Source organism: Heterodontus francisci, chromosome 28 (assembly GCF_036365525.1).
Source record: "Heterodontus francisci isolate sHetFra1 chromosome 28, sHetFra1.hap1, whole genome shotgun sequence".
Taxonomy (NCBI): Eukaryota; Metazoa; Chordata; class Chondrichthyes; order Heterodontiformes; family Heterodontidae; genus Heterodontus; species Heterodontus francisci.
The window spans coordinates 11992557-12017190 of NC_090398.1; the positions used below are offsets into that span (position 1 = coordinate 11992557).

The 24634-nt window shown below is 49.2% G+C and overlaps 1 protein-coding gene across 4 annotated transcripts in view; it reads right to left on the reverse strand.

Annotated features, from left to right (window-relative positions):
- LOC137385092 (T-cell differentiation antigen CD6-like) overlaps window positions 1-24634 on the reverse strand; it is a 138998-nt gene that overhangs the window by 61478 nt on the left and 52886 nt on the right. For 3 of the 4 annotated variants that reach the window (XM_068059848.1, XM_068059850.1, XM_068059847.1), the window contains exons 5-8: window positions 22002-22316; window positions 18422-18724; window positions 5571-5627; window positions 1850-1984 (exon numbers count right to left, since the gene is read on the reverse strand). In XM_068059848.1, the coding sequence (XP_067915949.1) occupies window positions 1850-1984; window positions 5571-5627; window positions 18422-18724; window positions 22002-22316 (810 nt within the window). The remainder of the gene's footprint in view (window positions 1-1849; window positions 1985-5570; window positions 5628-18421; window positions 18725-22001; window positions 22317-24634) is intronic. The other variant, XM_068059849.1, reaches the window with a different exon arrangement.

The following is a 24634-nucleotide window of genomic DNA, read 5'->3' on the forward strand; positions in this document are numbered from 1 at the left end:
CAGATGATCTGGGTCGTTATCATGTTGCTATTTCTGTGGGAGCTTGCTGTGTGCCAGTTGAATGTCGTGTTTCCTAAATTACAACAGTGACTACACGAAAATAGAGCTTAGGGCCCAGGCAGTTGAAGGCACAGCCATCAATGGTGCAGCAATATTTTCTTCATTCATTCCTGGGATGTGGGCGTCACTGGCCAGGCCAGCATTTATTGCCTATCCCTAATTGCCCTTGAGAAGGTGGTGGTGAGCTGCCTTCTTGAAATTTAATCTGCCAGTATCCCCACTTCTGATCTTATTATAAAGAGATGGTTGGGCCTAGGACACTACCCTGAGGAACTCCTGCAGTGATATTCTGGAGCTGAGATGATTGACCTCCAACAACCACAACCATCTTCCTTTGTGCTCGGTATGACTCCAGCCAGCAGAGGGTTTTCCCCCTGATTCCCATTGACTCCAGTTTTGCTAGAGCTCCTTAATGCCATACTCGGTCAAATGCTGCCTTGATGTCAAGGGCAGTCACTCTCACCTCACCTCTGGAGTTCAGCTCTTTTGTCCATGTTTGAACCAAGGCTGTAATGAGGTCAGGAGATGAGTGGCCCTGGCGGAACCCAAAATGAGCAAGTTATTGCGAAGCAAGTGCCGCTTGATGGCACCTTCCGTCACTTTACTGATGATTGAGAGTAGGTTGATGGGGCGGTAGTTGGCCGGATTTATTTGTCCTGCTTTTTGTGTACAGGACATACCTGGGCAATTTTCCACATTGCCGGGTAGGTGCCAGTGATGTAGCTGTACTGGAACAGCTTGGCTAGGGGTGCAGCAAGTTCTGGAGCACAGGTCTTCAGTACTATTGTTGGGAAGTTGTCAGGGCCCATAACCTTTGCAGTATGCAGTGCCTTCAGTCGTTTCTTAATATCACGTGGAGTGAATCAAATTGGCTGAAGTCTGGCATCTGTGATGCTGGGGACTTCAGGAGGAGGCCGAGATGGATCATCAACTCGGCACTTCTGGCTGAAGATTGTTGCAAATGCTTCAGCTTTATCTTTCACACTGATGTGCTGGGCTCCCCCATCATTGAGGATGGGGATATTTGTGGAGCCACCTCCTTGGCTTGGTTATTTAATTAACCACCACCATTCACGACTGGATTGCAATCGGGGGTGGGATGGTGGTCGGGGGTGGGGTAAGGGTGGGGGTGGAGATGTGCAAGAACCAGAATTGGAGGCGCATGGAGATCTTGGAGGCTTCGAGAAAGTTGGAGATTAATTCAGCCACCGTCCCTGTGCTCGCTGACCTACAATGTCTCACAGTTAAGCATCACTTCCGTTTTAAAGTTCTCAGCCTTGTTTTCAAATCCCACTTGTCCACTCCACCCTCCGCTATCCCTGTAACCTTCTCTGGCCCCACAAATCTCCGAAATCTCTGCGCTCCTCCAATTCTAGCCTGGCGTGCATCGCCTCAGATTTTAATCGTTCCACCATTGGTGGCTGTGCCTTCAGCTGCCTCGGCCCTAAGCTCTGGAATTCCCTCCCTAATCCTCTCCGCTCCTCACTCTCTTAATTTGAGTTGCTCCTCGAAACCTCCATCCTTGATGGAGCTTTTTGCCACTTGTCCTTATATCTCCTTAGGTGACTCTATGTCAAGCTTCGTTCGATAATCGCTCCTGCAAAGCACCCTGGGAAGTTTAACAACATCGAGGCGCTGTATGAGGTGAGGTTGTTGTTGGGATGAGGCAGCGGTGAGGGCCATGAAGAGGATTGAACAAAAGGGCGGGACCTTTCGAATTGGAGCTTGCACAGTGTGGGATATTGGTATCGGAAGGGGGAGGGGGAGTCATTGACAGATGGATACACACCCATTCTCCGCCTCATTGTGAAGTAGTTAATCACGAACAGGATGGACAGAATTATCAGAAGGAACACCAGCAGGCCGATGATTAGGAGCAAGAAGACATTCCTGTGCTGTTCCCTCCCTTCAAATCCCGCTTGTGCTGAAAGGAAATGGGAAGAGAGAAGGTTATTGATTGCACATATCCTTCGGCAGCTCTCCTTCTTGCATGCATTGTCCCCTCTCCAGCTGGTCCTGATACTTCCACTGGCTACAGTCCCATAGTCACCCACGCTCTGACACTAACTGACCCAAGCTGATTCCACTGGGATATTCGACTATCAAGGCATCACCTGCCCAATTCTGCCCTCTCCCGACAACCTGACACTTTTCAGCGAGGGGCCATTGAGCAGCGATCAGGAGCAGGAAAATAAGAGCAAAATACTGCGGATGCTGGAAATCTGGAAAGTGCTGGAAATACTCAGCAGGTCTGATGGAGTCTGTGTAGAGAGAAACAGAGTTAGCATTTCAGGTCTGTGACCTTTCACAAGAACTGGCAAAGGTTAGAAATGTAACAGTCTTTGAGAGAGTGAAAGGGGGGAGGGGGTGAAGAAGAACTAAAGGGAAAGTGGGTGAGAGGGCAGACGGCAGGAGTGATTAAAGGACAAAGATGTCATGGAGTGCTAAATAGTTGTAGTAAAAGACAAAGCACGAGTCCGAAAGAAAAACCATGAAAAACAAGTTTAAGACCAGCACATGGTTAAAAAAAAATTACAATAAAAATAATAAATGAAAATGGGGTCATGGTCTGAAACTGTTAAAGTTAATATTGAGTCTGCAAGGCTGTAGAGTGCCTAATAGAAAGATGAGGTGCGGCTCCTCGAGCTTGCGTTGACGTTCACTGGAACACTGCAGCAGGCCCAGGACAGAAATGTGGACGGGAGCAGGGTGGTGAATTAAAACGGCAAGCAACGGAAGCTTGGGGTCATGCTTGCAGAATGAGCGGAGGTGTTCCGCAAAGCAGTCACCCAATCTGTGTTTGGTCTCCACAGTGTAGAGGAGACCACATTGTGAGCAGCGAATACAGTATACTAAACTGAAAGAAGTACAAGTAAAGCACTGCTTCACCTGGAAGGAGTGTTTGGGGCCTTGGATAGTGAGGAGAGAGGAGGTAAAAGGGCAGGTTTTACACCTCCTGCGATTGCATGGGAAGGTGCTGTGGGAAGGGGACGAGGTGTCGGGGGTAATGGAGGATTGGGCCAGGGTGTCGCGGAGGGAATGATCCCTTCGGAATGCTGACAGGGGAAGGGACGGGAGGGGAAGATGTGTTTGGTAGTGGCATCACGCTGGATGTCGCAGAAATGGCGGAGGATGATCTTTTGGATGTGGAGGCTGGTGGGGTGGAAAGTGAGGACAAGGGGAATTCCATCGCGGTTCTGGGAGGGAGGGGAAGGGGTGCGGGCAGAGGTGTGGGAAATGGGCCGGACACAGTTGAGGGCCCTGTCAACCACAGTGGTGGGGGGTGGGGGGGGGTGGAATCCTCGGTTGAGGAAAAAGGAAGACATAGCAGAAGCACTGTTGTGGAAGGTAGCATCATCAGAGCAGATGCGTCTGAGATGGAGAAACTGGGAGAATGGAATGGAGTCCTTACAGGAGACAGGGGGTGAAGAAGTGTAGTCGAGGTAGCTGTGGGAGTCGGTGGGCTGATAATGAATATTAGTGGACAGCCTATCCCCAGAGATGGAGACAGAGAAGGCGAGGAGGGGAAGGGAAGTGTCAGAGAGGAATATGTGAAGGTGAGGGAAGGCCCCAAACACGTCTTTCAGGTGAAGCAACGATTTACTTGTACTTCTTTCAACTTAATGCTCACAATGCAATTTCCTCTACACTGGAGAGACCAAACGCAGATTGGATGACTGCTTTGCGGCACATTGGCGCAGTGGTTAGCACCGCAGCCTCACAGCTCCAGCGACCCGGGTTCAATTCTGGGTACTGCCTGTGTGGAGTTTGCAAATTCTCCCTGTGTCTGCGTGGGTTTCCCCCGGGTGCTCCGGTTTCCTCCCACAGCCAAAAGACTTGCAGGTTGATAGGTAAATTGGCCATTATAAATTGCCCCTAGTATAGGTAGGTGGTAGGGAAATATAGGGACAGGTGAGGATGTTGTAGGAATATGGGATTAGTGTAGGATTAGTATAAATGGGTGGTTGATGGTCGGCACAGACTCGGTGGGCCGAAGGGCCTGTTTCAGTGCTGTATCTCTAAATAAATAAATAAAATAAACACCTCCGCTCGGTCTGCAAGCATGACCCCGAGCTTCACACTCACATTTCTGTCCTTAGCCTGCTGCAGTGTTCCAGTGAACCTCAACGCAAGCTCGAGGAACAGCATCTCATTTTCCAATTAGGCACTCTACAGCCTTCTGGACTCAATATTGAGTTCAACAATTTCAGACTATGAGCCTCATTATTTATCCATTTATTTATTCATTTTTTATTTTTATTTCCTATTGGTTTTTAACCATGTGCCGGTCTTAAACTTGTTTTTCATGTTTCTTTTCTTTCGGACAAAGCTGTTCTTTATTCTGCCATTCGCACTCTCTCTGCACTCGTACTTTGTTGTTAACTACAACTATTTAGCACTCCATTTGCCTTTTGTCCATAACATTTTTGTCATGTAATCTCTCCTGCCCTGCGTCCTATCACACACCTTCATTTTTGTCCCTCTTCCCTTCTCCCCATTTTCACTTGATGTAAGTCTATTACATTTCTTACCTTTGCCAGTTCTGATGAAAAGTCACAGACCTGAAACATTAACTTTGTTTCTCTCCACAGATGCTGTCAGACCCGCTGAGTATTTCCAGCACTTTCTGTTCTCACATCAGGAGCAGGAACCCAAGCTGATTTCCCCTCTCTCACTAACCCAGGGGTCACTGGACAGTGATCAGGAGCAGGAACCCTGCCTGATTTCCCCTCTCTCTCTCTCTAACCCGGGGGTCACTGGACAGTGATCAGGAGCAGGAACCCTGGCTGATTTCCCCTCTCTCTCTAACCCGGGGGTCACTGGACAGTGATCAGGAGCAGAAACCCCGACTGATGTCCCCTCTCTCTCTAACCCAGGGGTCACTGGACAGTGATCAGGAGCAGAAACCCCGGCTGATGTCCCCTCTCTCTCTAACCCAGGGGTCACCGGACAGTGATCAGGAGCGGGAACCCTGGCTGATTTCCCCTCTCTCTAACCCAGGGGTCACTGGACAGTGATCAGGAGCAGGAACTCTGGATGATTTCCCCTCTCTCTCTAACCCAGGGGTCACTGGACAGTGATCAGGAGCGGGAACCCTGGCTGATTTCCCCTCTCTCTAACCCAGGGGTCACTGGACAGTGATCAGGAGCAGGAACCCTGGCTGATTTCCCCTCTCTCGCTAACGCAGGGGTCACTGGACAATGATCAGAACCAGGAACCCTGGCTGATTTCCCCTCTCTCGCTAACGCAGGGGTCACTGGACAGTGATCAGGAGCAGGAACCCTGGCTGATTTCCCCTCTCTCGCTAACGCAGGGGTCACTGGACAGTGATCAGGAGCAGGAACCCTGCCTGATTTCACCACTTCCTCCCCCCTCACTCTAACCCATCAATGCTGACAGCAAGTATAAAATGTGCATCTCACCCACTGAAATGAGTTAGTACAACACAGGCCCTTCACTATTTCCCCCAGTACTGACCACCCCTTTCAATTATCTCTCTCACACATTACCTGTTGTAATCCAAACAGTGCTGACATTCGGATGGGTTCCGGACAGATGTGGTGAGGCTGAAAGTACAGTAAATTATGAATGTCAGTGTACAATATCTCCCTGAGAGAGAGACTGAGAGATACCAGTCAGTGTACAGATATCTCCCTGAGAGAGAGGGGACTGAGAGACACCAGTCAGTGTATAGATATCTCCCTGAGAGAGAGGGGACTTAGAGACACCAGTCAGTGTACAGATATCTCCCTGAGAGAGAGGGGACTGAGAGACACCAGTCAGTGTATAGATATCTCCCTGAGAGAGAGGGGACTGAGAGACACCAGTCAGTGTATAGATATCTCCCTAAGAGAGAGGGGACTGAGAGACACCAGTCAGTGTACAGATATCTCCCTGAGAGAGAGGGGACTTAGAGACACCAGTCAGTGTACAGATATCTACCTAAGAGAGAAGGACTGAGAGACACCAATCAGTTTACAGATATATCCTTCAGAAAGAGGGGACTGAGAACACACGAACATACGAATTAGGAGCAGGAGTAGGCCACTCAGCCCCTCGAGCCTGCTCCGCCATTCAATAAGATCATGGCTGATCTGATTGCAACCTCATCTCCACATTCCCACCTACCCCTGATAACCTTTCACCTCCTTGTTTGTCAAGAATCTATCTACGTCTGCCTTAAAACTATTCAAAGACTCTGCTTCCACTGCCTTTTGAGGAAGAGAATTCCAAAGACTCACGACCCTCTGAGAGAAAAAGTTTCTCCTCATCTCTGTCTTAAATGGGCGACCCCTTATTTTTAAACAGTGACCCCTAGTTCTAGATTCTCCCACAAGAGGAAACATCTTTTCCACATCCACCCTGTCAAGACCCCTCAGGATCTTATATGTTTTAATCAAGCCGCCTCTTACTCTTCCTGTACCCCCTTTTAGATTTGTATCATTTTGTTCAAATTCCCTCTCCTCATTCTTCTTACCAGAAAGAATCCCTTCACCCGACTCTGTATTAAATTTCATCTGCCTTGTGTCTGCCCAATTCACTCGTCTGTCAATGTCCCCATGTTGTTCTCCTCCTCACTGTTTACTGTATTTCGAAGGTTTGTATCATCTGCAAGCTTTGAAGTTATGTCCTGTATACTCAAAACCAGGTCATTAATATATCTCAAAAAGAGCAGTGGCCCTAATATCAAACACTAGGGAACACTATCGTAGACTTAAAAAAAAAATGCTGGAAATACTCAGCAGGTCTGGCAGCATCTGTGGAGAGAGAAGCAGAGTTAATGTTTCAGGACAGTGACCCCCTCTTCAGAACTGACAAATATTAGAAATGTAAAAGGTTATAAGCAAGTAAAGCGTGGGGTCGGGCAAGAGATAACAAAAGAGAAGGTGTTGATAGGACAAGGTCACAGAGAATAACTAATTAGAAAGTCATGGAGCAAAGGCGAACGGTATGTTAATGGTGTGATGAAAGACAAAGCATTAGTTACAGAGAGGGTGTCAATTGACTGTAAAGCACAAAGCACTTAAATCACAAACATTACATTTTAAAAAAAACAAGCAGTGGATAGGCACAGTAGAAACAAACAGACTAAGCAAAAGAAAAACAAAAAACAACAAAACCTAAAATAAAATAACCAAGTAAAAAAGAAAAAAAGAAAAAATAACGAAACATTAAAAGCTGGCGGAGGGGGGGAGGGGGGGGGGCCCGTCATGCTCTGAAATTATTGAACTCAATGTTTAGTCCGGCAGGCTGTAGCGTGCCGAATCGGTAAATAAGATGCTGTTCCTCGAGCTTGTGTTGATGTTCACTGGAACACTGCAGCAATCCCAGGACAGAGATGTGAGCATGAGAGCATGAGACCGGGGGGTGGGGTGTTGAAATGGCAAGCAACCGGAAGCTCGGGATCATGCTTACGGACTGAGCGGAGGTGTTCCGCAAAGCGGTCACCCAATCTGCGTTTGGTCTCCCCAATTTAGAGGAGACCACATTGTGAGCAGCGAATACAGTATACTGCATTGAAAGAAGTACAAGTAAATCGCTGCTTCACCTGAAAGGAGTGTTTGGGGCCTGGGATAGTGAGAAAAGAGGAGGTAAATGGGCAGGTATTACATCTCATGCGATTGCAGGGGAAGGTGCCGTGGGAAGGGGACGAGGTGGTGGGGGTAATAGAGGAGTGGACCAGGGTGTCGCGGAGGGAACGATCCCTTCGGAATGCTGACAGGGGAAGATGTGTTTGGTAGTGACATCACGCTGGAGGTGGCGGAAAAGGTGGAGGCTGATCCTTTGGATGTGGAGGCTGGTGGGGTGGAAAGTGAGGACAAGTGGAACACTGTCTCGGTTCTGGGAGGGAGGAGAAGGGGTGAGGGTAGAGGTGTGGGGAATGGGCCGAACATTGAGGGCCCTGTCAACCACAGTGGAGTGGGGGGGGGGGGGAATCCTTGTATGAGGAAAAAGGAAGACATATCAGAAGTGCTGTCATCGAAGGTTGCATCATCAGAGCAGATGCGTCAGAGACGGAGAAACTGGGAGAATGGAATAGAGTCCTTACAGGAGGCAGGGTGTGAAGAAGTGTAGTCGAGGTAGCTGTGGGAGTCGGTGGGCTTATAATGAATATTAGTAGACAACCTATCCCCAGAGATGGAGACAGAGAGATCGAGGAAGGGAAGGGAAGTGTCAGAGATGGACCATGTAAAGGTGAGAGAAGGGTGGAAATTGGAAGCAAAGTTGATAAAGTGTTCCAGTTCGGGGTGGGAGCAGGAAATGGCACTGATACAGTCATCAATGTACTGGAAAAAGAGTTGGGGGAGGGGGCCTGAGTAGGACTGGAACAAGGAATGTTCGACATATCACACAAAAAGACAGGCATAACTAGGACCCATGCGGGTACGCAGAGCAGCACCTTTTACTTGAAGGAAGTGAGTGGAGTTGAAGGAGAAGTTGTTCACTGTGAGAACAAGTTCAGCCAGGCGGAGGAGGGTGGTGGTGGATGGGGACTGGTTGGGCCTCTGTTCCAGGAAGAAGCGGAGAGCCCTCAAACCATCCTGGTGGGGGATGGAGGTGTAGAGAGATTTGACGTCCATAGTGAAGAGGAGGCGGTTCGGGCCAGGAAACTGGAAATTATCAAAATGACGTAGGGCGTCAGAAGAGGATGTAGGTGGGAAGAGACTGGACCAGGAGAGAAAAGAGAGAGTCAAGATAAGTTCAGTGGGGCAGGAACAGGCTGAAACAATGGGTCTGCCAGGACAGTCCTGTTTGTGGATTTTAGGAAGGAGGTAGAAGCGGGCTGTCTGGGGTTGCGGGACTATGAGGTTGGAACCTCCAGAGGGAAGATCTCCAGAGGAGATGCGATCAGTGACAGTCCTGTGGACAGTAACTTGATATTCGGTAGTGGGGTCATGGTCCAGAGGGAGGTAGGAAGAAGTGTCTGTGAGTTGGCACTGAGCCTCTACAAGGTAGAGGTCAGTACGCCATAAACAACAACAGCACCACCTTTGTCTGCAGGTTTGATGACAATGTCAGGGTTAGACCTGAGAGAACAGAGTGTGGGAAGTTCAGAGGGGGGCAGGTTAGAGTGAGTAAGGGGGGCAGAGAAATTGAGACAGCCGATGTCTCGCTGACAGTTTTCAATGAAAAGGTCAAGATCGAGTACCTTCAGGAGCGGAGAGCAGGCGGGCTTCTTCCAGCGCTCCACAGTTTTTAACAAAAAGAGAAAAAAAAAACAACAGTGACATCACAGGAAAGCTGGAAGGTGATTGGTTGGTGAGTCACTGCTGTGAGGGAATAGCTCTAAATAGCTGGGTAATTTTCTAAGGTAAGAAAGGATTACAGTTCATTTAGTATATACTAAGTAGTGTTTTTATAGGGAGTTCTGTCGTAACGAGGACCAGGGAAGAAGGGCCCTCAAAGTCAAAGATATTATTGGACATTATGATCTTCCAAAAGGTTAATTTAAAGGGTTAGTTCATGGCAGGAGAGCTCAAAGCCGTGGTGTGCTCCTCGTGCTCCATGTCGGAAACCGGGAACATTTCCAGTGCTCGGGACCAGCACGTGTGCAGCAAGTGTGTCCAGCTGCAGTTCCTGGAAGCCCGGGTTTCGGAGCTGGAGCGGCAGCTGGGGACACTGTGGAGCATCCACGAGGTGGAGAGTGTCGTGGATAGCACGTATAGAGAGGTGGTCACACCACAGTCTCTTATTCCACAGGCAGGAGGGGAATGGGTGACCACCAGGCAGAGCAAGAGGACGAGGCAGGCAGTGCAGGAATCTCCTGTGGCTAGTCCCCTGCAAAACAGGTATACTGCTTTGGATACTGTTGGGGGGAATGCCTCTCAGGGGAAAGCAGCAACAACCCAATTCATTGCATCACGGTTGGCTCTGCTGCACAGGGGAGGAGTAAAAAGTGTGGGAATACAATAGTTATCGGGGATTCAACTGTAAGGGGAATAGATAGGCGTTTCTGTGGCCACAAAAGAGACTCCAGGATGGTATGTTGCCTCCCTGGTACTAGGGTCAAGGATGTCTCAGTGCGGTTACAGGACATTCTGAAGGGGGAGGGTGAACAGCCAGTGGTCGTGGTACACATTGGTACAAACTACATAGATAAAAAAAAATGATGAGGTCCTAAAAGCAGAATACAGGGAGCTAGGAAGTAAGTTGAAAAGTAGGACCTCAAAGGTAGCGATCTCAGGATTACTACCAGTGTCACGTGCTAGTCAGAGTAAAAATAGCAGGATATATCGGATGAATATGTGGCTGAAGAGATGGTGTGAGGGGGAGGGTTTTAGATTCCTGGGACATTGGGACTGGTTCTGGGGGAGGTGGGACCAGTACAAACTGAATGGGTTACACCTGGGCAGGACTGGGACTGATGTCCTAGGGGAAGCATTTGCTTGAGTGGTTGGGGAGGCCTTAAACTAAAATGGCAGGGGGATGGGAACCTTTGCAAGGAGTCAGAGGAGGGGGGATCAAAGACAAGAACAAAAGACAGTATGGGGAATAAGAAAAATGATAGGCAGAGAAATCAAGGGCCAAAATCAAGCAGGGCCACAGTGAAAAATAGTGGGAAGTGGACAAGTAATGTGGAAAAGACAAGCCTTAAGGCTTTGTACCTTAATGCATGGAGCATTCTCAATAAAGTTGATGAATTAATTGCGCAAATAGATGTAAACGGGTCTGATATAGTCAGGATTGCGGAGACATGGCTGCAAGGTGACCAGGGATGGGAAATGAACATCCGGGGATACTCAGTATTTAGGAAGGACAGACAGAAAGCAAAAGGCAGTGGAGTTGCATTGCTGGTTAAAGAGGAAATTAACACAATAGTGAGGAAAGATATTAGCTCTGATGATGTGGAATCTGTATGGGTAGAGCTGAGAAACACCAAGGGGCAAAAAACGTTAGTGGGGGTTGTATATGGACCCCCAAACTGCAGTGGTGATGTTGGGAGTGGCATTAAACAGGCAATTAGAGACATATGCGATAAAGGAACATCTGTAATTATGGGTGACTTTAATCTGCATATAGATTTGGAAAATAAAATTAATCACAATACGGTAGAGGAGGAATTCTTGGAGTGTATACGGGATGGTTTTCTGGACCAATATGTTGAGGAACCAACTAGAGAACAGGCCATCCTAGACTGGGAATTGTGTAATGAGAGAGGAATAATTGACAATCTAGTGTTGCGAGACCCCTTGGGGATGAGAGATCATAATATGATAGAATTCTTCATCAAGATGGAGAGTGACGTAGCTGATTCTGAGATTAGGGTCCTGAATCTTAGCAAAGGAAAGACGAAGGTATGAGGCGTGAGTTGGCTAAGATGGATTGAGAAACGTTACTTAAAGGGATGACAGTGGATAGGCAATGGCAAACATATAAAGAGCACATGGATGAACTGCAACAATTGTTTATCCCTGTCTGGCGCAAAATTAAAATGGGAAAGGTAGCCAAACCATGGCTTACAAGGGAAATTAGAGATAGCATGAGATCCAAGGAAGAGGCATACAAATTTGCCAGAAAAAACAACAGACCTGAGGATTGGGAGCAGTTTAGAATTCAGCAAAGGAGGACCAAGGGATTGATTAAGAAGGGGAAAATAGAGTATGAGAGCAAGCTTGCGGGGAACAAAAAAACTGACTGTAAACGTTTCTATAGGTATGTGAAGAGAAAAAGTTTGATGAAGACAAATGTAGGTCCCTTACAGTCAGAAACAGGGGAATTTATTATGGGGAATAAAGAAATGGCTGACCAACTAAATGCATACTTTGGTTCTGTCTTCACAAAGGAGGACACAAATATCGTACCAGAAATATTGGGGAACACAGGGTTTAGTGAGAGAGAGGAACTTAAGGAAATCTGTATTAGTAGAGAAATGGTGTTGTGGAAACTGATGGGATTGAAGACCGATAAGTCCCCAGGGCCTGTTGGTCTGCATCCCAGAGTAGTGGATGCATTGGTGGTCATCTTCCAAGATTCTACAGACTCTGGAAAAGTTCCTACAGATTGGAGGGTAGCTAATGTAACCTCACTATTTAAAAAGGGGGGTAGAGAGAAAGCAGGGAATTATAGACCAGTCAGCCTGACGTAGGTCGTGGGGAAAATTCTAGAGTCCATTATCAATGATTTTATAGCAGAGCACTTAGAGAACAATGGTAGAATCGAACAGAGTCAGTATGGATTTACGAAAGGGAAATCATGCTTGACAAATCTACTAGAATTCTTCGAGGATGTAACCAGTAGAGTTGATGATGGGGAGCCAGTGGATGTGGTTTATTTGGACTTTCAGAAGGCTTTCAACAAAGTCCCACATAAGAGATTAGCAAGTAAAATTAAAGTGCATGGGATTGGGGGTAGTGTATTGCGATGGATAGAAAAATGGTTGGCAGACAGGAAACAAAGAGTAGGGATAAATGGGTCTTTTTCTGAATGGCAGGCAGTGACTAGTGGGTTATAGCAGGGATTGTTGCTAGGACTCCAGCTATTCACAATATACATTAATGATTTAGATGAAGGAACCAAATGTAATATTTCCAAATTTGCAGATGACACAAAACTGGGTGGGAGGGTGAGTTGTGAGGAGGATGCAGAGAGGCTTCAGGGTGATTTGGACAAGTTGAGTGGGTGGGCTAATGCATGGCAATTGCAGTATAATGTGGATAAATGTGAGGTTATCCACTTTGGTAGCAAAAACAGGAAGGCAGCTTATTATCTGAATGGCTATAAACTGAGAGAGGGGAATATACAGCAAGACCTGGGCATTCTCGTACACCAGTTGCTGAAGGTAAGCATGTAGGTGCAACAGGCGGTAAAAAAGGCAAATGATATGTTGGCCTTCTAGCCAGTGGAAAAGCCACTGGGAAGGACAGCATTACCCCTGAAATAATCAAGAGTGCCAAGCCTGCTATACTCTCAGCACTACATGAACTGCTATGCCTGTGCTGGGACGAGGGAGCAGTACCCCAGGACATGCGCGATGCCAATGTCATCACCCTCTATAAAAACAAAGGTGACCGCGGTGACTGCAACAACTACCGCGGAATCTCCCTGCTCAGCATAGTGGGGAAAGTCTTTGCTCGAGTTGCTCTGAACAGGCTCCAGAAGCTGGCCGAGCGCATCTACCCTGAGGCACAGTGTGGCTTTCGTGCAGAGAGATCAACCGTTGACATGCTGTTCTCCCTTCGTCAGATACAGGAGAAATGCCGTGAACAACAGATGCCCCTCTACATTGCTTTCATTGATCTCACCAAAGCCTTTGACCTCGTCAGCAGACGTGGTCTCTTCAGACTACTAGAAAAGATTGGATGCCCACCAAAGCTACTAAGTATCATCACCTCATTCCATGACAATATGAAAGGCACAATTCAACATGGTGGCTCCTCATCAGACCCCTTTCCTATCCTGAGTGGCGTGAAACAGGGCTGTGTTCTCGCACCCACACTTTTTGGGATTTTCTTCTCCCTGCTGCTTTCACATGCGTTCAAGTCCTCTGAAGAAGGAATTTTCCTCCACGCAAGATCAGGGGGCAGGTTGTTCAACCTTGCTCGCCTAAGAGCGAAGACCAAAGTACGGAAAGTCCTCATCAGGGAACTCCTCTTTGCTGACGATGCTGCTTTAACATCTCACACTGAAGAGTGCCTGCAGAGTCTCATCGACAGGTTTGCGGCTGCCTGCAATGAATTTGGCCTAACTATCAGCCTCAAGAAAACAAACATCATGGGGCAGGATGTCAGAAATGCTCCATCCATCAATATTGGCGACCACGCTCTGGAAGTGGTTCAAGAGTTCACCTACCTAGGCTCAACTATCACCAGTAACCTGTCTCTAGATGCAGAAATAAACAAGCGCATGGGAAAGGCTTCCACTGCTATGTCCAGACTGGCCAAGAGAGTGTGGGAAAATGGCGCACTGACACGGAACACAAAAGTCCGAGTGTATCAGGCCTGTGTCCTCAGTACCTTGCTCCACGGCAGCGAGGCCTGGACAACGTATGTCAGCCAAGAGCGACGTCTCAATTCATTCCATCTTCGCTGCCTCCGGAGAATACTTGGCATCAGGTGGCAGGACCGTATCTCCAACACAGAAGTCCTCGAGGCGGCCAACATCCCCAGCTTGTACACACTACTGAGTCAGCGGCGCTTGAGATGGCTTGGCCATGTGAGCCGCATGGAAGATGGCAGGATCCCCAAAGACACATTGTACAGCGAGCTCGCCACTGGTATCAGACCCACCGGCCTTCCATGTCTCCGCTTTAAAGACGTCTGCAAACGCGACATGAAATCCTGTGACATTGATCACAAGTCGTGGGAGTCAGTTGCCAGCGTTCGCCAGAGCTGGCGGGCAGCCATAAAGACGGGGCTAAAATGTGGCGAGTCGAAGAGACTTAGTAGTTGGCAGGAAAAAAGACAGAGGCGCAAGGGGAGAGCCAACTGTGCAACAGCCCCGACAAACAAGTTTCTCTGCAGCACCTGTGGAAAAGCCTGTCACCCTAACCCTAACCCTAACCCTAACCCTAACCCTAACCCTAACCCTTTATAGCCACTCCAGGCGCTGCTTCACAAACCACTGACCACCTCCAGGCGCGTATCCATTGTCTCTCGAGATAAGGAGGCCCAAAAGAATAGCAAGAGGATTTGAATACAGGAGCAGGATGTCTTGCTGCAATTATACAGGGCCTTGGTGCGGCCACACCTGGAATATTGTGTGCAGTTTTGGTCTCCTTTTCTGAGGAAGGATGTTCTTGCTGTAGAGGGAGTGCAGCGAAGGTTTACCAGACTGATTCCTGGGATGGCGGAACTGATGTATGAGGAGAGATTGATTCGGTTAGGATTATATTCGCTGGAGTTCAGAAGAGTGAGGGGGGGATCTCATAGAAACCTATAAAATTCTAACAGGACTTGACAGGGTCGATGCAGGAAGGATGTTTCCGATGGTGGGGCAGTCCAGAACCAGGGGTCATAGTCTAAGGATACGGGGTAAACCTTTCAGGACTGAGATGAGGAGAAATTTCTTCACCCAGAGAGTGGTGAGCCTGTGGAATTCATTACCACAGAAAGCAGTTGAGGCCAAAACACTGTATGTTTTCGAGAAGGAGTTAGATACAGCTCTTGGGTCTGAAGGGATCAAAGGATATGGGGAGAAAGCGGGAACAGGCTACTGAGTTGGATGATCAGCCATGATCATAATGAATGGCGGAGCAGGCCCGAAGGGCCGAATGGCCTACTCTTGCTCCTATTTTCGATGTTGATATGTTGGTGGGGCAGCATTTTGGTGATAGCGACCACAACATGGTACAATTTAAGCTGGTTAAGGAGAAAGAAACAGACAAGTTGCAAAAAAAGGTTTTGGATTGGGGGAGAGCGAATTATAGTAAAATAAGGCAGGATCTGGCCAAGATAGACTGGAAAGAGTTACCTGTCGGGAAATCTACAGAAGAGCAGTGGGGGGCATTCAAAAAGGAAATGGGGAGGGTACAGGCCCAACATGTTCCCTCTAGGATAACAGGTAGGAGCAACAAGCCCAGAGAACCATGGATGACCAGAAACATTCAGGGTACGATGAGAAGGAAAAGAGAGGCTTGTAGCAAATACAAGGAGAGCAAATCAACGGAAGCATTAGTGGAGTACAGAAAGTGTAGGATGGAGCTTCAGGAAGCAATTAAGAGAGCAAAGAGGGGATATGAGAAAGCTCTGGCTGGTAAAAGTAGGGAAAATCCCAAGATATTCTCTAAGTATATCAATGGGAAGAGGATAACCAGGGAAAGAGTAGGACCCATTAGGGACCAAGGGGGAAATCTGTGGGTGGAGCCAAAGGACATTGGTAGGGTGTTGAACAAATACTTCACATCTGTCTTCACCCAAGAGAATGAGGATGCAGATATGGAACTTAGAGAGAGAGACTGTGAGGTTCTTGAGCAAATTGTCATAGCGAGTGACAAGGTATTGGAGGTTTTGGAAGGCTTAAAAGTGGACAAATCTCCAGGTCCGGACGATTTGTGTCCCAGGATGCTGTGGGAGGCGAGGATGGAGATTGCAGGGGCTCTGTCCCTAATTTTTAAGTCCACTCTGGCCACGGGGGAGGTGCCAGAGGACTGGAGAACAGTTAATGTGTAGAGATAAGCCAGGGAACTACAGACCAGTGAGTCTCACGTCAGTGGTAGGGAAACTATTGGAGAAAATTCTGAAGGAGAGAATCTATCTCCACTTGGAGAGGCAAAATTTGATTCGGAATAGTCAGCATAGCTTTGTCAGAGGGAGGTCATGCCCAACAAATTTGATTGAATTTTTTGAGTATGTGGCCAGGTGTGTAGATGAGGGGAGTGCAGTTGATGTAGTTTACATGGATTTCAGCAAAGCCTTTGACAAGGTCCCACATGGGAGACTTATCAAGAAAGCAAATGTACATGGGATACAGGGTAACTTGATAAGGTGGATTCAAAATTGGCTTAGCTGTAGGAGACAGAGAGTGAAGACAGATGGCTGTTTTAGTGACTGGAAGCCAGTGTCCAGTGGAGTACCACAGGGATCTGTGCTGGGTCCCCTATTGTTTGTCATTTATATAAATGACATAGATGACTATGTGGGGGGTAGGATCAGTAAGTTCATGGATGACACAAAGATTGGCCAAGTGGTTAACAGTGAAGTGGAGCGTCTTGGGTTACAGGAAGATATCGACGGGATGGTCAAATGGGCAGAAAAGTGGCAGATGGAATTTCACCCTGAAAGGTGTGAGGTGATACACTTTGGAAGGAGTAATCCTTTGGAAGGACACGGAAGTATTCAATGAATGGCCTGACACTGGGACGTTCCGAGGAACAAAGGGATCTTGGTGTGTTTGCCCATAGATCTCTGAAGGCAGAAGGACAGGTTAATAGGGTGGTGAAAAAGGTATATGAGACACTTGCCTTTATCAATCGAGGCATTGATTATCATTATTAAGGGCGGCACAGTGGCGCAGTGGTTAGCACCGCAGCCTCAGCTCCAGAGACCCAGGTTGAATTCTGGGTACTGCCTGTGCGGAGTTTGCAAGTTCTCCCTGTGACCGTGTGGGTTTTCGCCGGGTGCTCCGGTTTCCTCCCAAAGCCAAAGACTTGCAGGTGATAGGTAAATTGGCCATTGTAAATTGCCCCTAGTGTAGGTAGGTGGTAGGGAATATGGGATTACTTTAGGGTTAGTATAAATCGGTGGTTCTTGGTCGGCACAGACTCGGTGGGCCGAAGGGCCTGTTTCAGTGCTGTATCTCTCATAAAATAAAATAAATAAAAAGCAAGGAGGTCATGTTGGAGTTGTACAGAACTTTGTTAAGGCCACAGCTGGAGTACTGTGTGCAATTCTGGTCGCCACATTATAGGAAGGAAGTGATTGCATTGGAGGGGGTGCAGAGACGATTCACCAGGATGTTGCCTGGGATGGAACATTTAAGCTATGAAGAGAGGTTGGATAGGCTTGGGTTGTTTTCGCTGGAGCAGAGAAGACTGAGGCGTGACCTGATCGAGGTGTACAAGATTATGAGGGGCATGGACAGGGTGGATAGGGATCAGCTGTTCCCCTTAGTTGAAGGGTCAGTTACGAGGGGACACAAGTTTAAGGTGAGGGGCGGGAGGTTTAAGGGGGATTTGAGGAAGAACTTTTTTACCCAGAGGGTGGTGACGGTCTGGAACGCCCTGCCTGAGGGGGTGGTAGAGGCAGGTTGTCTCACATCCTTTAAAAAGTATCTGGAAGAGCACTTGGCACGTCATAACATTCAAGGCTATGGGCCAAGTGCTGGCAAATGGGATTAGGTAGACAGGTCAGCTGTCTTTAATGCATCGGTGCAGACTCGATGAGCCGAAGGGCCTCTTCTGCACTGTAATATTCTGTGATTCTGAGATTCTGTTTCTATGTTTCAATACAAGAGGCCAGAGGGAGGGGTCCAAGTAGAGAGAGAATGCTGGAGGCGGGTAAAAGGGTCTGCTGGTCGGGGGAGGACTGCTGGTCAAAGAGGTGAGCATGGAGGCGAAGGCGACAGAAGAAGAGCTCAGCTCATGTCGATTACAAAATTCATTGAGGTGGGGGCGTAAGGGGATAAAACTGAGTCCTTTGCTGAGTACAGAACCTTCAGTGTCAGAGAGGGGACTTCCCAGCAATCTGAACAACAACTGTTCACCATTTATCTCTGCTTTCTGTCTCTTCGCCATTTTTTACAATCCATGCTGTCATTGACCCTTTAATTTTGCTACTATGTACTACTTTGTCAACAGCCTTTTGAATTTCTAAATATAATACATCTACTACACCACCCTCATCGACCCTCTGTTTACTTCATTAACAAACGATATCCAAGAGACAGAGACAAGGTTAGCAATGAGTTGCATTCCCGCATTTACCAGTACAGACCACGCCAGCCGCTTGGTCTGCTGAGCATGCAGGCAGTGGGAGAGGTTGAAGGCAGGCAGGTATCTTCTCGCTGGTGCCCTCCTGGCACATGTCGCCCCAAAAGTGGTCGCCGGTCAGCCTGTAAGTCTTGTCAAGCCTCGAGGCATTGCCGCAGCCCAGGTACTGGCAGACCCCGTGGGCGAGGGACAGGCCCCAGACTGTGTCGCAAAGCGAGCCCCATGTTCCCTGGTCACGGACGCTCACCCGCCCCGAGCAGGGGTCCGGACCCCCAGTCAGCCGAATTTCACGGTGCCCTGTTGTGAAATGCAGGGGATTAAAAAAAACACATTCAAAATCACTATGTAAACACATCACACCGTAATGACAGCAGTTCGCCTATGGGGGGTTCCGTACAGCCCATGTGGTTTTGAGGAGGATGTAGCAACAAGTCGACGGTTTGGGTTTTCAGTATAGTCCTTAATACAATACCAACAACCTGCATTTGTATAGCAGCATTAACAGAAAAACATCCCAAAGCGTTTCACAGGAGAGATTGTCAAACACAATTTGACAAAAAGAGATACTCCAACTGGTGAGTAAAAGCTTGGTCAAAGAGGTAGGTTTTAAGGAGTGCCTTAAAAGAGGAGAAAGAGGAGAGAGTTGGAGAGGTTTAGTGAGGGAATTCCAGAGATAAGGGCCCAGGAAGCTGAAGGCGCAGCCACCAATGGTGGAGCGATTAAAATCAAGGGATGGGCAAGGGGCCAGAATTGGAGGAGCGCAGAGATCTCAGAAGGTTGCAGGAGCTGGGGGAGGTTAGAGATAGGGAGGGTTGTAGGGGCTGGGGGAGGTTACAGAGATAGGGAGGGGTGTAGGGGCTGGGGGAGGTTACATAAATAGGGAGGGTTGTAGGGGCTGGGGGAGGTTAGAGATAGGGAGGGTTGTCGGGGCTGGAGGAGGTTACAGAGATAGGGAGGGTTGTAGGGGCTGGGGGAGGTTAGAGATAGGGAGGGTTGTAGGGGCTGGGGGAGGTTAGAGATAGGGAGGGTTGTCGGGGCTGGAGGAGGTTACAGAGATAGGGAGGGTTGTAGGGACTGGAGGAGGTTACAGAGATAGGGAGGGTTGTAGCGGCTGGATGGGTTTTCAGAGATGGGGATGGTTGTAGGGGCTGGAGGATGTTACAGGGACAGGGAGGGTTGTAGGGGCTGGAAGAGGTTACAGAGATAGGGAGGGTTGTAGGGGCTGGATGGGTTTTCAGAGATGGGGATGGTTGTAGGGGCTGGAGGAGGTTACAGAGATAGGGAGGGGTGTAGGGGCTGGATGGGTTTTCAGAGATGGGGATGGTTGTAGGGGCTGGAGGAGGTTACAGAGATAGGGAGGGTTGTAGGGGCTGGAGGAGGTTACAGAGATAGGGAGGGTTGTAGGGGCTGGAGGAGGTTACAGAGATAGGGAGGATTGTAGGGCTGGAGGAGGTTACAGAGATAGGGATGGTTGTAGGGGCTGGAGGAAGTTACAGGGACAGGGAGGGTTGTAGGGGCTGGAAGAGGTTACAGAGATAGGGAGGGTTGTAGGGCTGGAGGAGGTTACAGAGATAGGGAGGGGTGTAGGGGCTGGAGGAGGTTACAGAGATAGGGAGGGGTAGAGGCTGTTAAGGGTTTTGAAAACAAGGATGAATATTTTAATCTTGAGACATTGCTGGACCAGGAGCCAGTGTAGGTCAGTGAGCACAGGGAGTGATAGGGGAACGGGACTTGGTGCGAGCTAGCACAAGGTCAATAGAGTTCTGGATGCCTCCATGTTTACGGAGAGATGAATGTGGGAAACCAGCCAGGAGAGCATTGGAATAGTCCCATCCTGAGGTGCAGAAGAAACAGATGAGGGTTTCAGCAGCGGATGAGCTGACCAGCCTGTGTCTGTCAACACTATATGGATGTTAATGTAAATGGGTAACAGTTGTCGCCTTTTTGGTGTGATATAATGGACTGATTTTTTTAAAAAATCAACATTTGGAGAGGTGGGAATTGTCGTGAAAAGTAACTGGCTGGTTTAGAAAAAGTATCAGAAAGCATTTCGAGCGAAATAGTTGGATACGAGTCACCAGTTGGTGCAATGGGAGTGATGAGTTTACACGGGCGAGATTTATAGTGGGAAGATTGATACAAAGAATCTGCCATAGCAGCGGATGGCTCAGCCCTGTGGAGGGATCACGTGTTGTCCACGGCCCGCACAGCCAGAGGAAGCTGGAGTGTTTCATCACCTTCCCCACCTCGCCCCCCCCCCCCCCCCCTCCGACCCCCGTCATCCCTCGGAACGAAACTTTAATTTGTATTTTGATTTCATTCATAGTTTCTTCATTGGTTCCCCTTTCATAAGGAGGCAGTGGCTTCCTTTCAGTTACCAAAGGCACATGACAGTCATCTTTCACATCATTGAGCCCTTCGGCTGTAGCAACAGTCAATGCATCCGCATGACAACAGAGCCCATCTACAAGGCAACTGAGCCCATCCGCATAGCAACAGAGCCCATCTACAAGGCAACTGAACCCATCCGCATGGCAACAGAGCCCATCTACAACGCAACTGAGCCCATCCGCATGGCAACACAGAGCCCATTCTCCTTGCAACACAGAGCCTATCCTCATAGTAACACAGAGCCCATCCCCATAGCAACAGAGCCCATCCCCCATAGCAACATAGAGCCCATCCCCATAGCAACACAGAGCCTATCCTCATCGTAACACAGAGCCCATCCCCATAGCAACACAGAGACCATCCCCCATAGCAACATAGAGCCCATCCCCATAGCAACACAGAGCCCATCCCCATAGCAACACAGAGCCCATCCCCCATAGCAACATAGGGCCCATTCCCCATAGTAACATAGGGCCCATCCCCCATAGCAACATAAAGCCCATCGCCCATAGCAACACAGAGCCCATCCCCCATAGCAACATAGGGCCCATCCCCCATAGCAACATAAAGCCCATCGCCCATAGCAACACAGAGCCCATCCCCATAGCAACACAGAGCCCATCCCCCATAGCAACATAGGGCCCATCCCCCATAGCAACATAAAGCCCAGCCCCCATAGCAACATCGGGCCGATCCCCCATAGCAACACAGAGCCCATCGCCCATGTTAACACAGGACACATCACCCATAGCAACACAGTGCACATCCCCATAGCAACATAGAGCCAATTCCCCACAGCAACACAGAGCCCATCCCCCATAGCAATACAGAGCCCATCCTCCATAGCAACACAGAGTCCATCCCCTATACCAACACAGGGCCCATCAACTATCGCAACACAGGGCCAATCCCCATATCAACATTGGTACTATTGCCCATAGCAACACAGAGCCCATCCCCCAAAACAACATAGGGACCATCACCCCTAGCAACATAGCGCCCATTGGCCAATGCCCATGCCAACATAGATCCCATCTGCCATAGTAACATGGGCCCATCCGCCATTGCATTCACAGGGCCCATCCTCCAACAGAAAGTCAAGTGACACAGATAGGAAGTGCAGATTGCATTCAGCAGTCATGGAGAAACCCGGAGAGCATAAACAAACAAAATGGCTACTCACCGGAACACACCACCCCAGCATCTTCCTTATGGCCGCAGTCATGCTGGAGCCAGGGGTCCGACGGGCAGTGCCACAGGTAAGCCTCTGTGCCATTGCAGCTGACCTCGTCCAGGTAGATGTGCCCTTGACCTTGTCCGAAGCCCGAGGCATTGACGGCGGAGATGGCAGTGCCACAGCCCAGCTGCCCGCAGACCACCGCAGCAGCGCGGAGGTCCCAGGAGTCATCGCAGACCGTCCCCCAGCTCCCTTCCGAGTTGATCTCCACTCTCCCGGCGCACCGGCTGCCTCCGCCAGCCAGACGGATCTCCTTGTGATCTGAGGAAGTGATTGACACAAGGCCAGGGTCAGGGGTCAAGAGGTATAGAAACTTCAGACATAAGGTTATAGTGACATAGGGTCATGGGTCATAAGGTCATAGTGTCATGGGAACATAGGGATAGAGGGTCATAGGAATATAGGATCATAAGGTCATAGTAACATAGGGACATAGGACCAGAGGAACAGAGGGTCATAGGAACATAGAGATATAGGGTCATAGTGACTTGGGGCCATAGGGACATGGGGACATGGAGTTATAAGGATATGGGGGTATGGGGACATCAGGTCATAGGGATATATGGTCATAGAGACAGAGAATCATAAGGTCATATGGTCACGGGGCCATAGAGACTGAGCTACATAGGTGGAGGCCATTCAGCCCCTCGAGCCACTTCTGCCATTCAATCGGATCATGGCTCAACAGTATCTTAACTCCATCTACCCGCCTTGATCACACAACCCTTAACGTCCTTGCCGGACAAAAATCAATCAATCTCCGCTTTGAAATTTCCAGTTGACCCCGAACCCACCAGCTTTCTGGGGCAGAGAGTTCCAGATTTCCACTCCGCTCTGTGTGAAGAAGTGCTTCCTGACATCACCCCTGAATGGTCTGGCTCTTATTTTAATGTTCAGCCCCCTTGTTCTGGGCTCGCCCCCACACCAGAGGAAATAGTTTCTCTCTATCGAACCAATCAAATCCTTTAATTAAACAACCAAAGCAATATATGGCCCTTCCCCAACAGCAACATAGGGCCCATTCCCCATAGGAACATAGGGCCCATTCCCCATAGGAACATAGGGCCCATTCCCCATAGGAACATAGGGCCCTTCCCCCACAGCAACATCGGGCCCATTCCCCATAGGAACATAGGGCCCATTCCCCATAGGAACATAGGGCTCTTCCCCCACAGCAACATAGGGCCCATTCCCCATAGGAACATAACGCCCATCCCCCATAGCAACACAGGGCCCATTCACCCATAGGAACATAGGGCCCATTCCCCATAGGAACATAGGGCCCATTCCCCATAGGAACATAACGCCCATCCCCCGCAGCAACATAGGGCCCATTCCCCATAGGAACATAGGGCCCATTCCCCATAGGAACATAGGGCCCATTCTCCATCGCAACATAGGGCCCACCTCCCTTAGCAACATATGGCCCCATCCCCCATGGAAATAGGGCCCATTCCCCATGGTAACATAGGATCCATCCCACATAGCAACAGAGGGCCCATCCCCCATAGCAACACAGGGCCCATTCCCATAGCAACATTGAGCCCTTCCCCAGAGCAACATTGAGCCCATCCCCCATAGCAACACAGAGCCCATCCCCCATAACAATATAGGGCCCATCCCACATAGCAACAGGGACCATCCCCCATAGCAACATAGGGCCTATTCCCCATAGCAACACAAGCCCATCCCCCATAGCAACTGAGGGACCATCTCCCATGGTAACACAAGCCCATTCCTCAGGACAACATAGAGCCCATCCCCCAGAGCAACACAAGCCAATCCCCAAATGCAACATAGGGCCCGTCCCTCATGCCAACATCGGGCCCATCACCGAGGACAACCGAGGGCCCATCCCCCATAGCAACCTAGGGCCCATCCCCCATGGCAACATAGGGCCCATCCCCCATAGTAACATAGTGCCCATCCCCCATAGTAACATATGGCCCAACCTCATAGCAACATATGGCCAATTTCCCATAGCAACATAGGGCCCATCCCCCATGGCAACACAAGCCCAACCGCATGAAAATCTAGGGCCCATCCCCGTAGAAACATAGGGCCCATCCCCCATGGCAACATAGGGCCCATCGCCCATGGCAGCGTAGGGCCCATCGCCCATAGCAACATAAGGCTCATCCCCCAAAGCAACATAGGGCCCATCCCCCTTAGCAACATAGGCCCCATCCCCCATGGCAACAGGGCCCATTCCCCATGGCAACATAGGGCTCATTCCCTATAGCAACAGAGGGCCCATTCCCCATAGCAACAAAGGGCCCATCTCCCATAGCAACACAGGGCCCATTCCCATAGCAACATAGGGCCCATCCCCCATAGCAACATTGAGCCCATCCCCCATTGCAATTTAGGGCCCATCCTCCATAGCAGCACAGCCCATCCCCATAGCGACATAGGGCCCATTGCCAATAGCAACATAGGGCCCATCCCCCATAGCAACACAGGGCCCATTCCCCATAGCAACACAGGGGCCATTCCCCATAGCAACATATGGCCCATACCCCATAGCAACATTGGGCCCATTCCCCATAGCAACACAAGCCCATCCCCCAACGCAACAT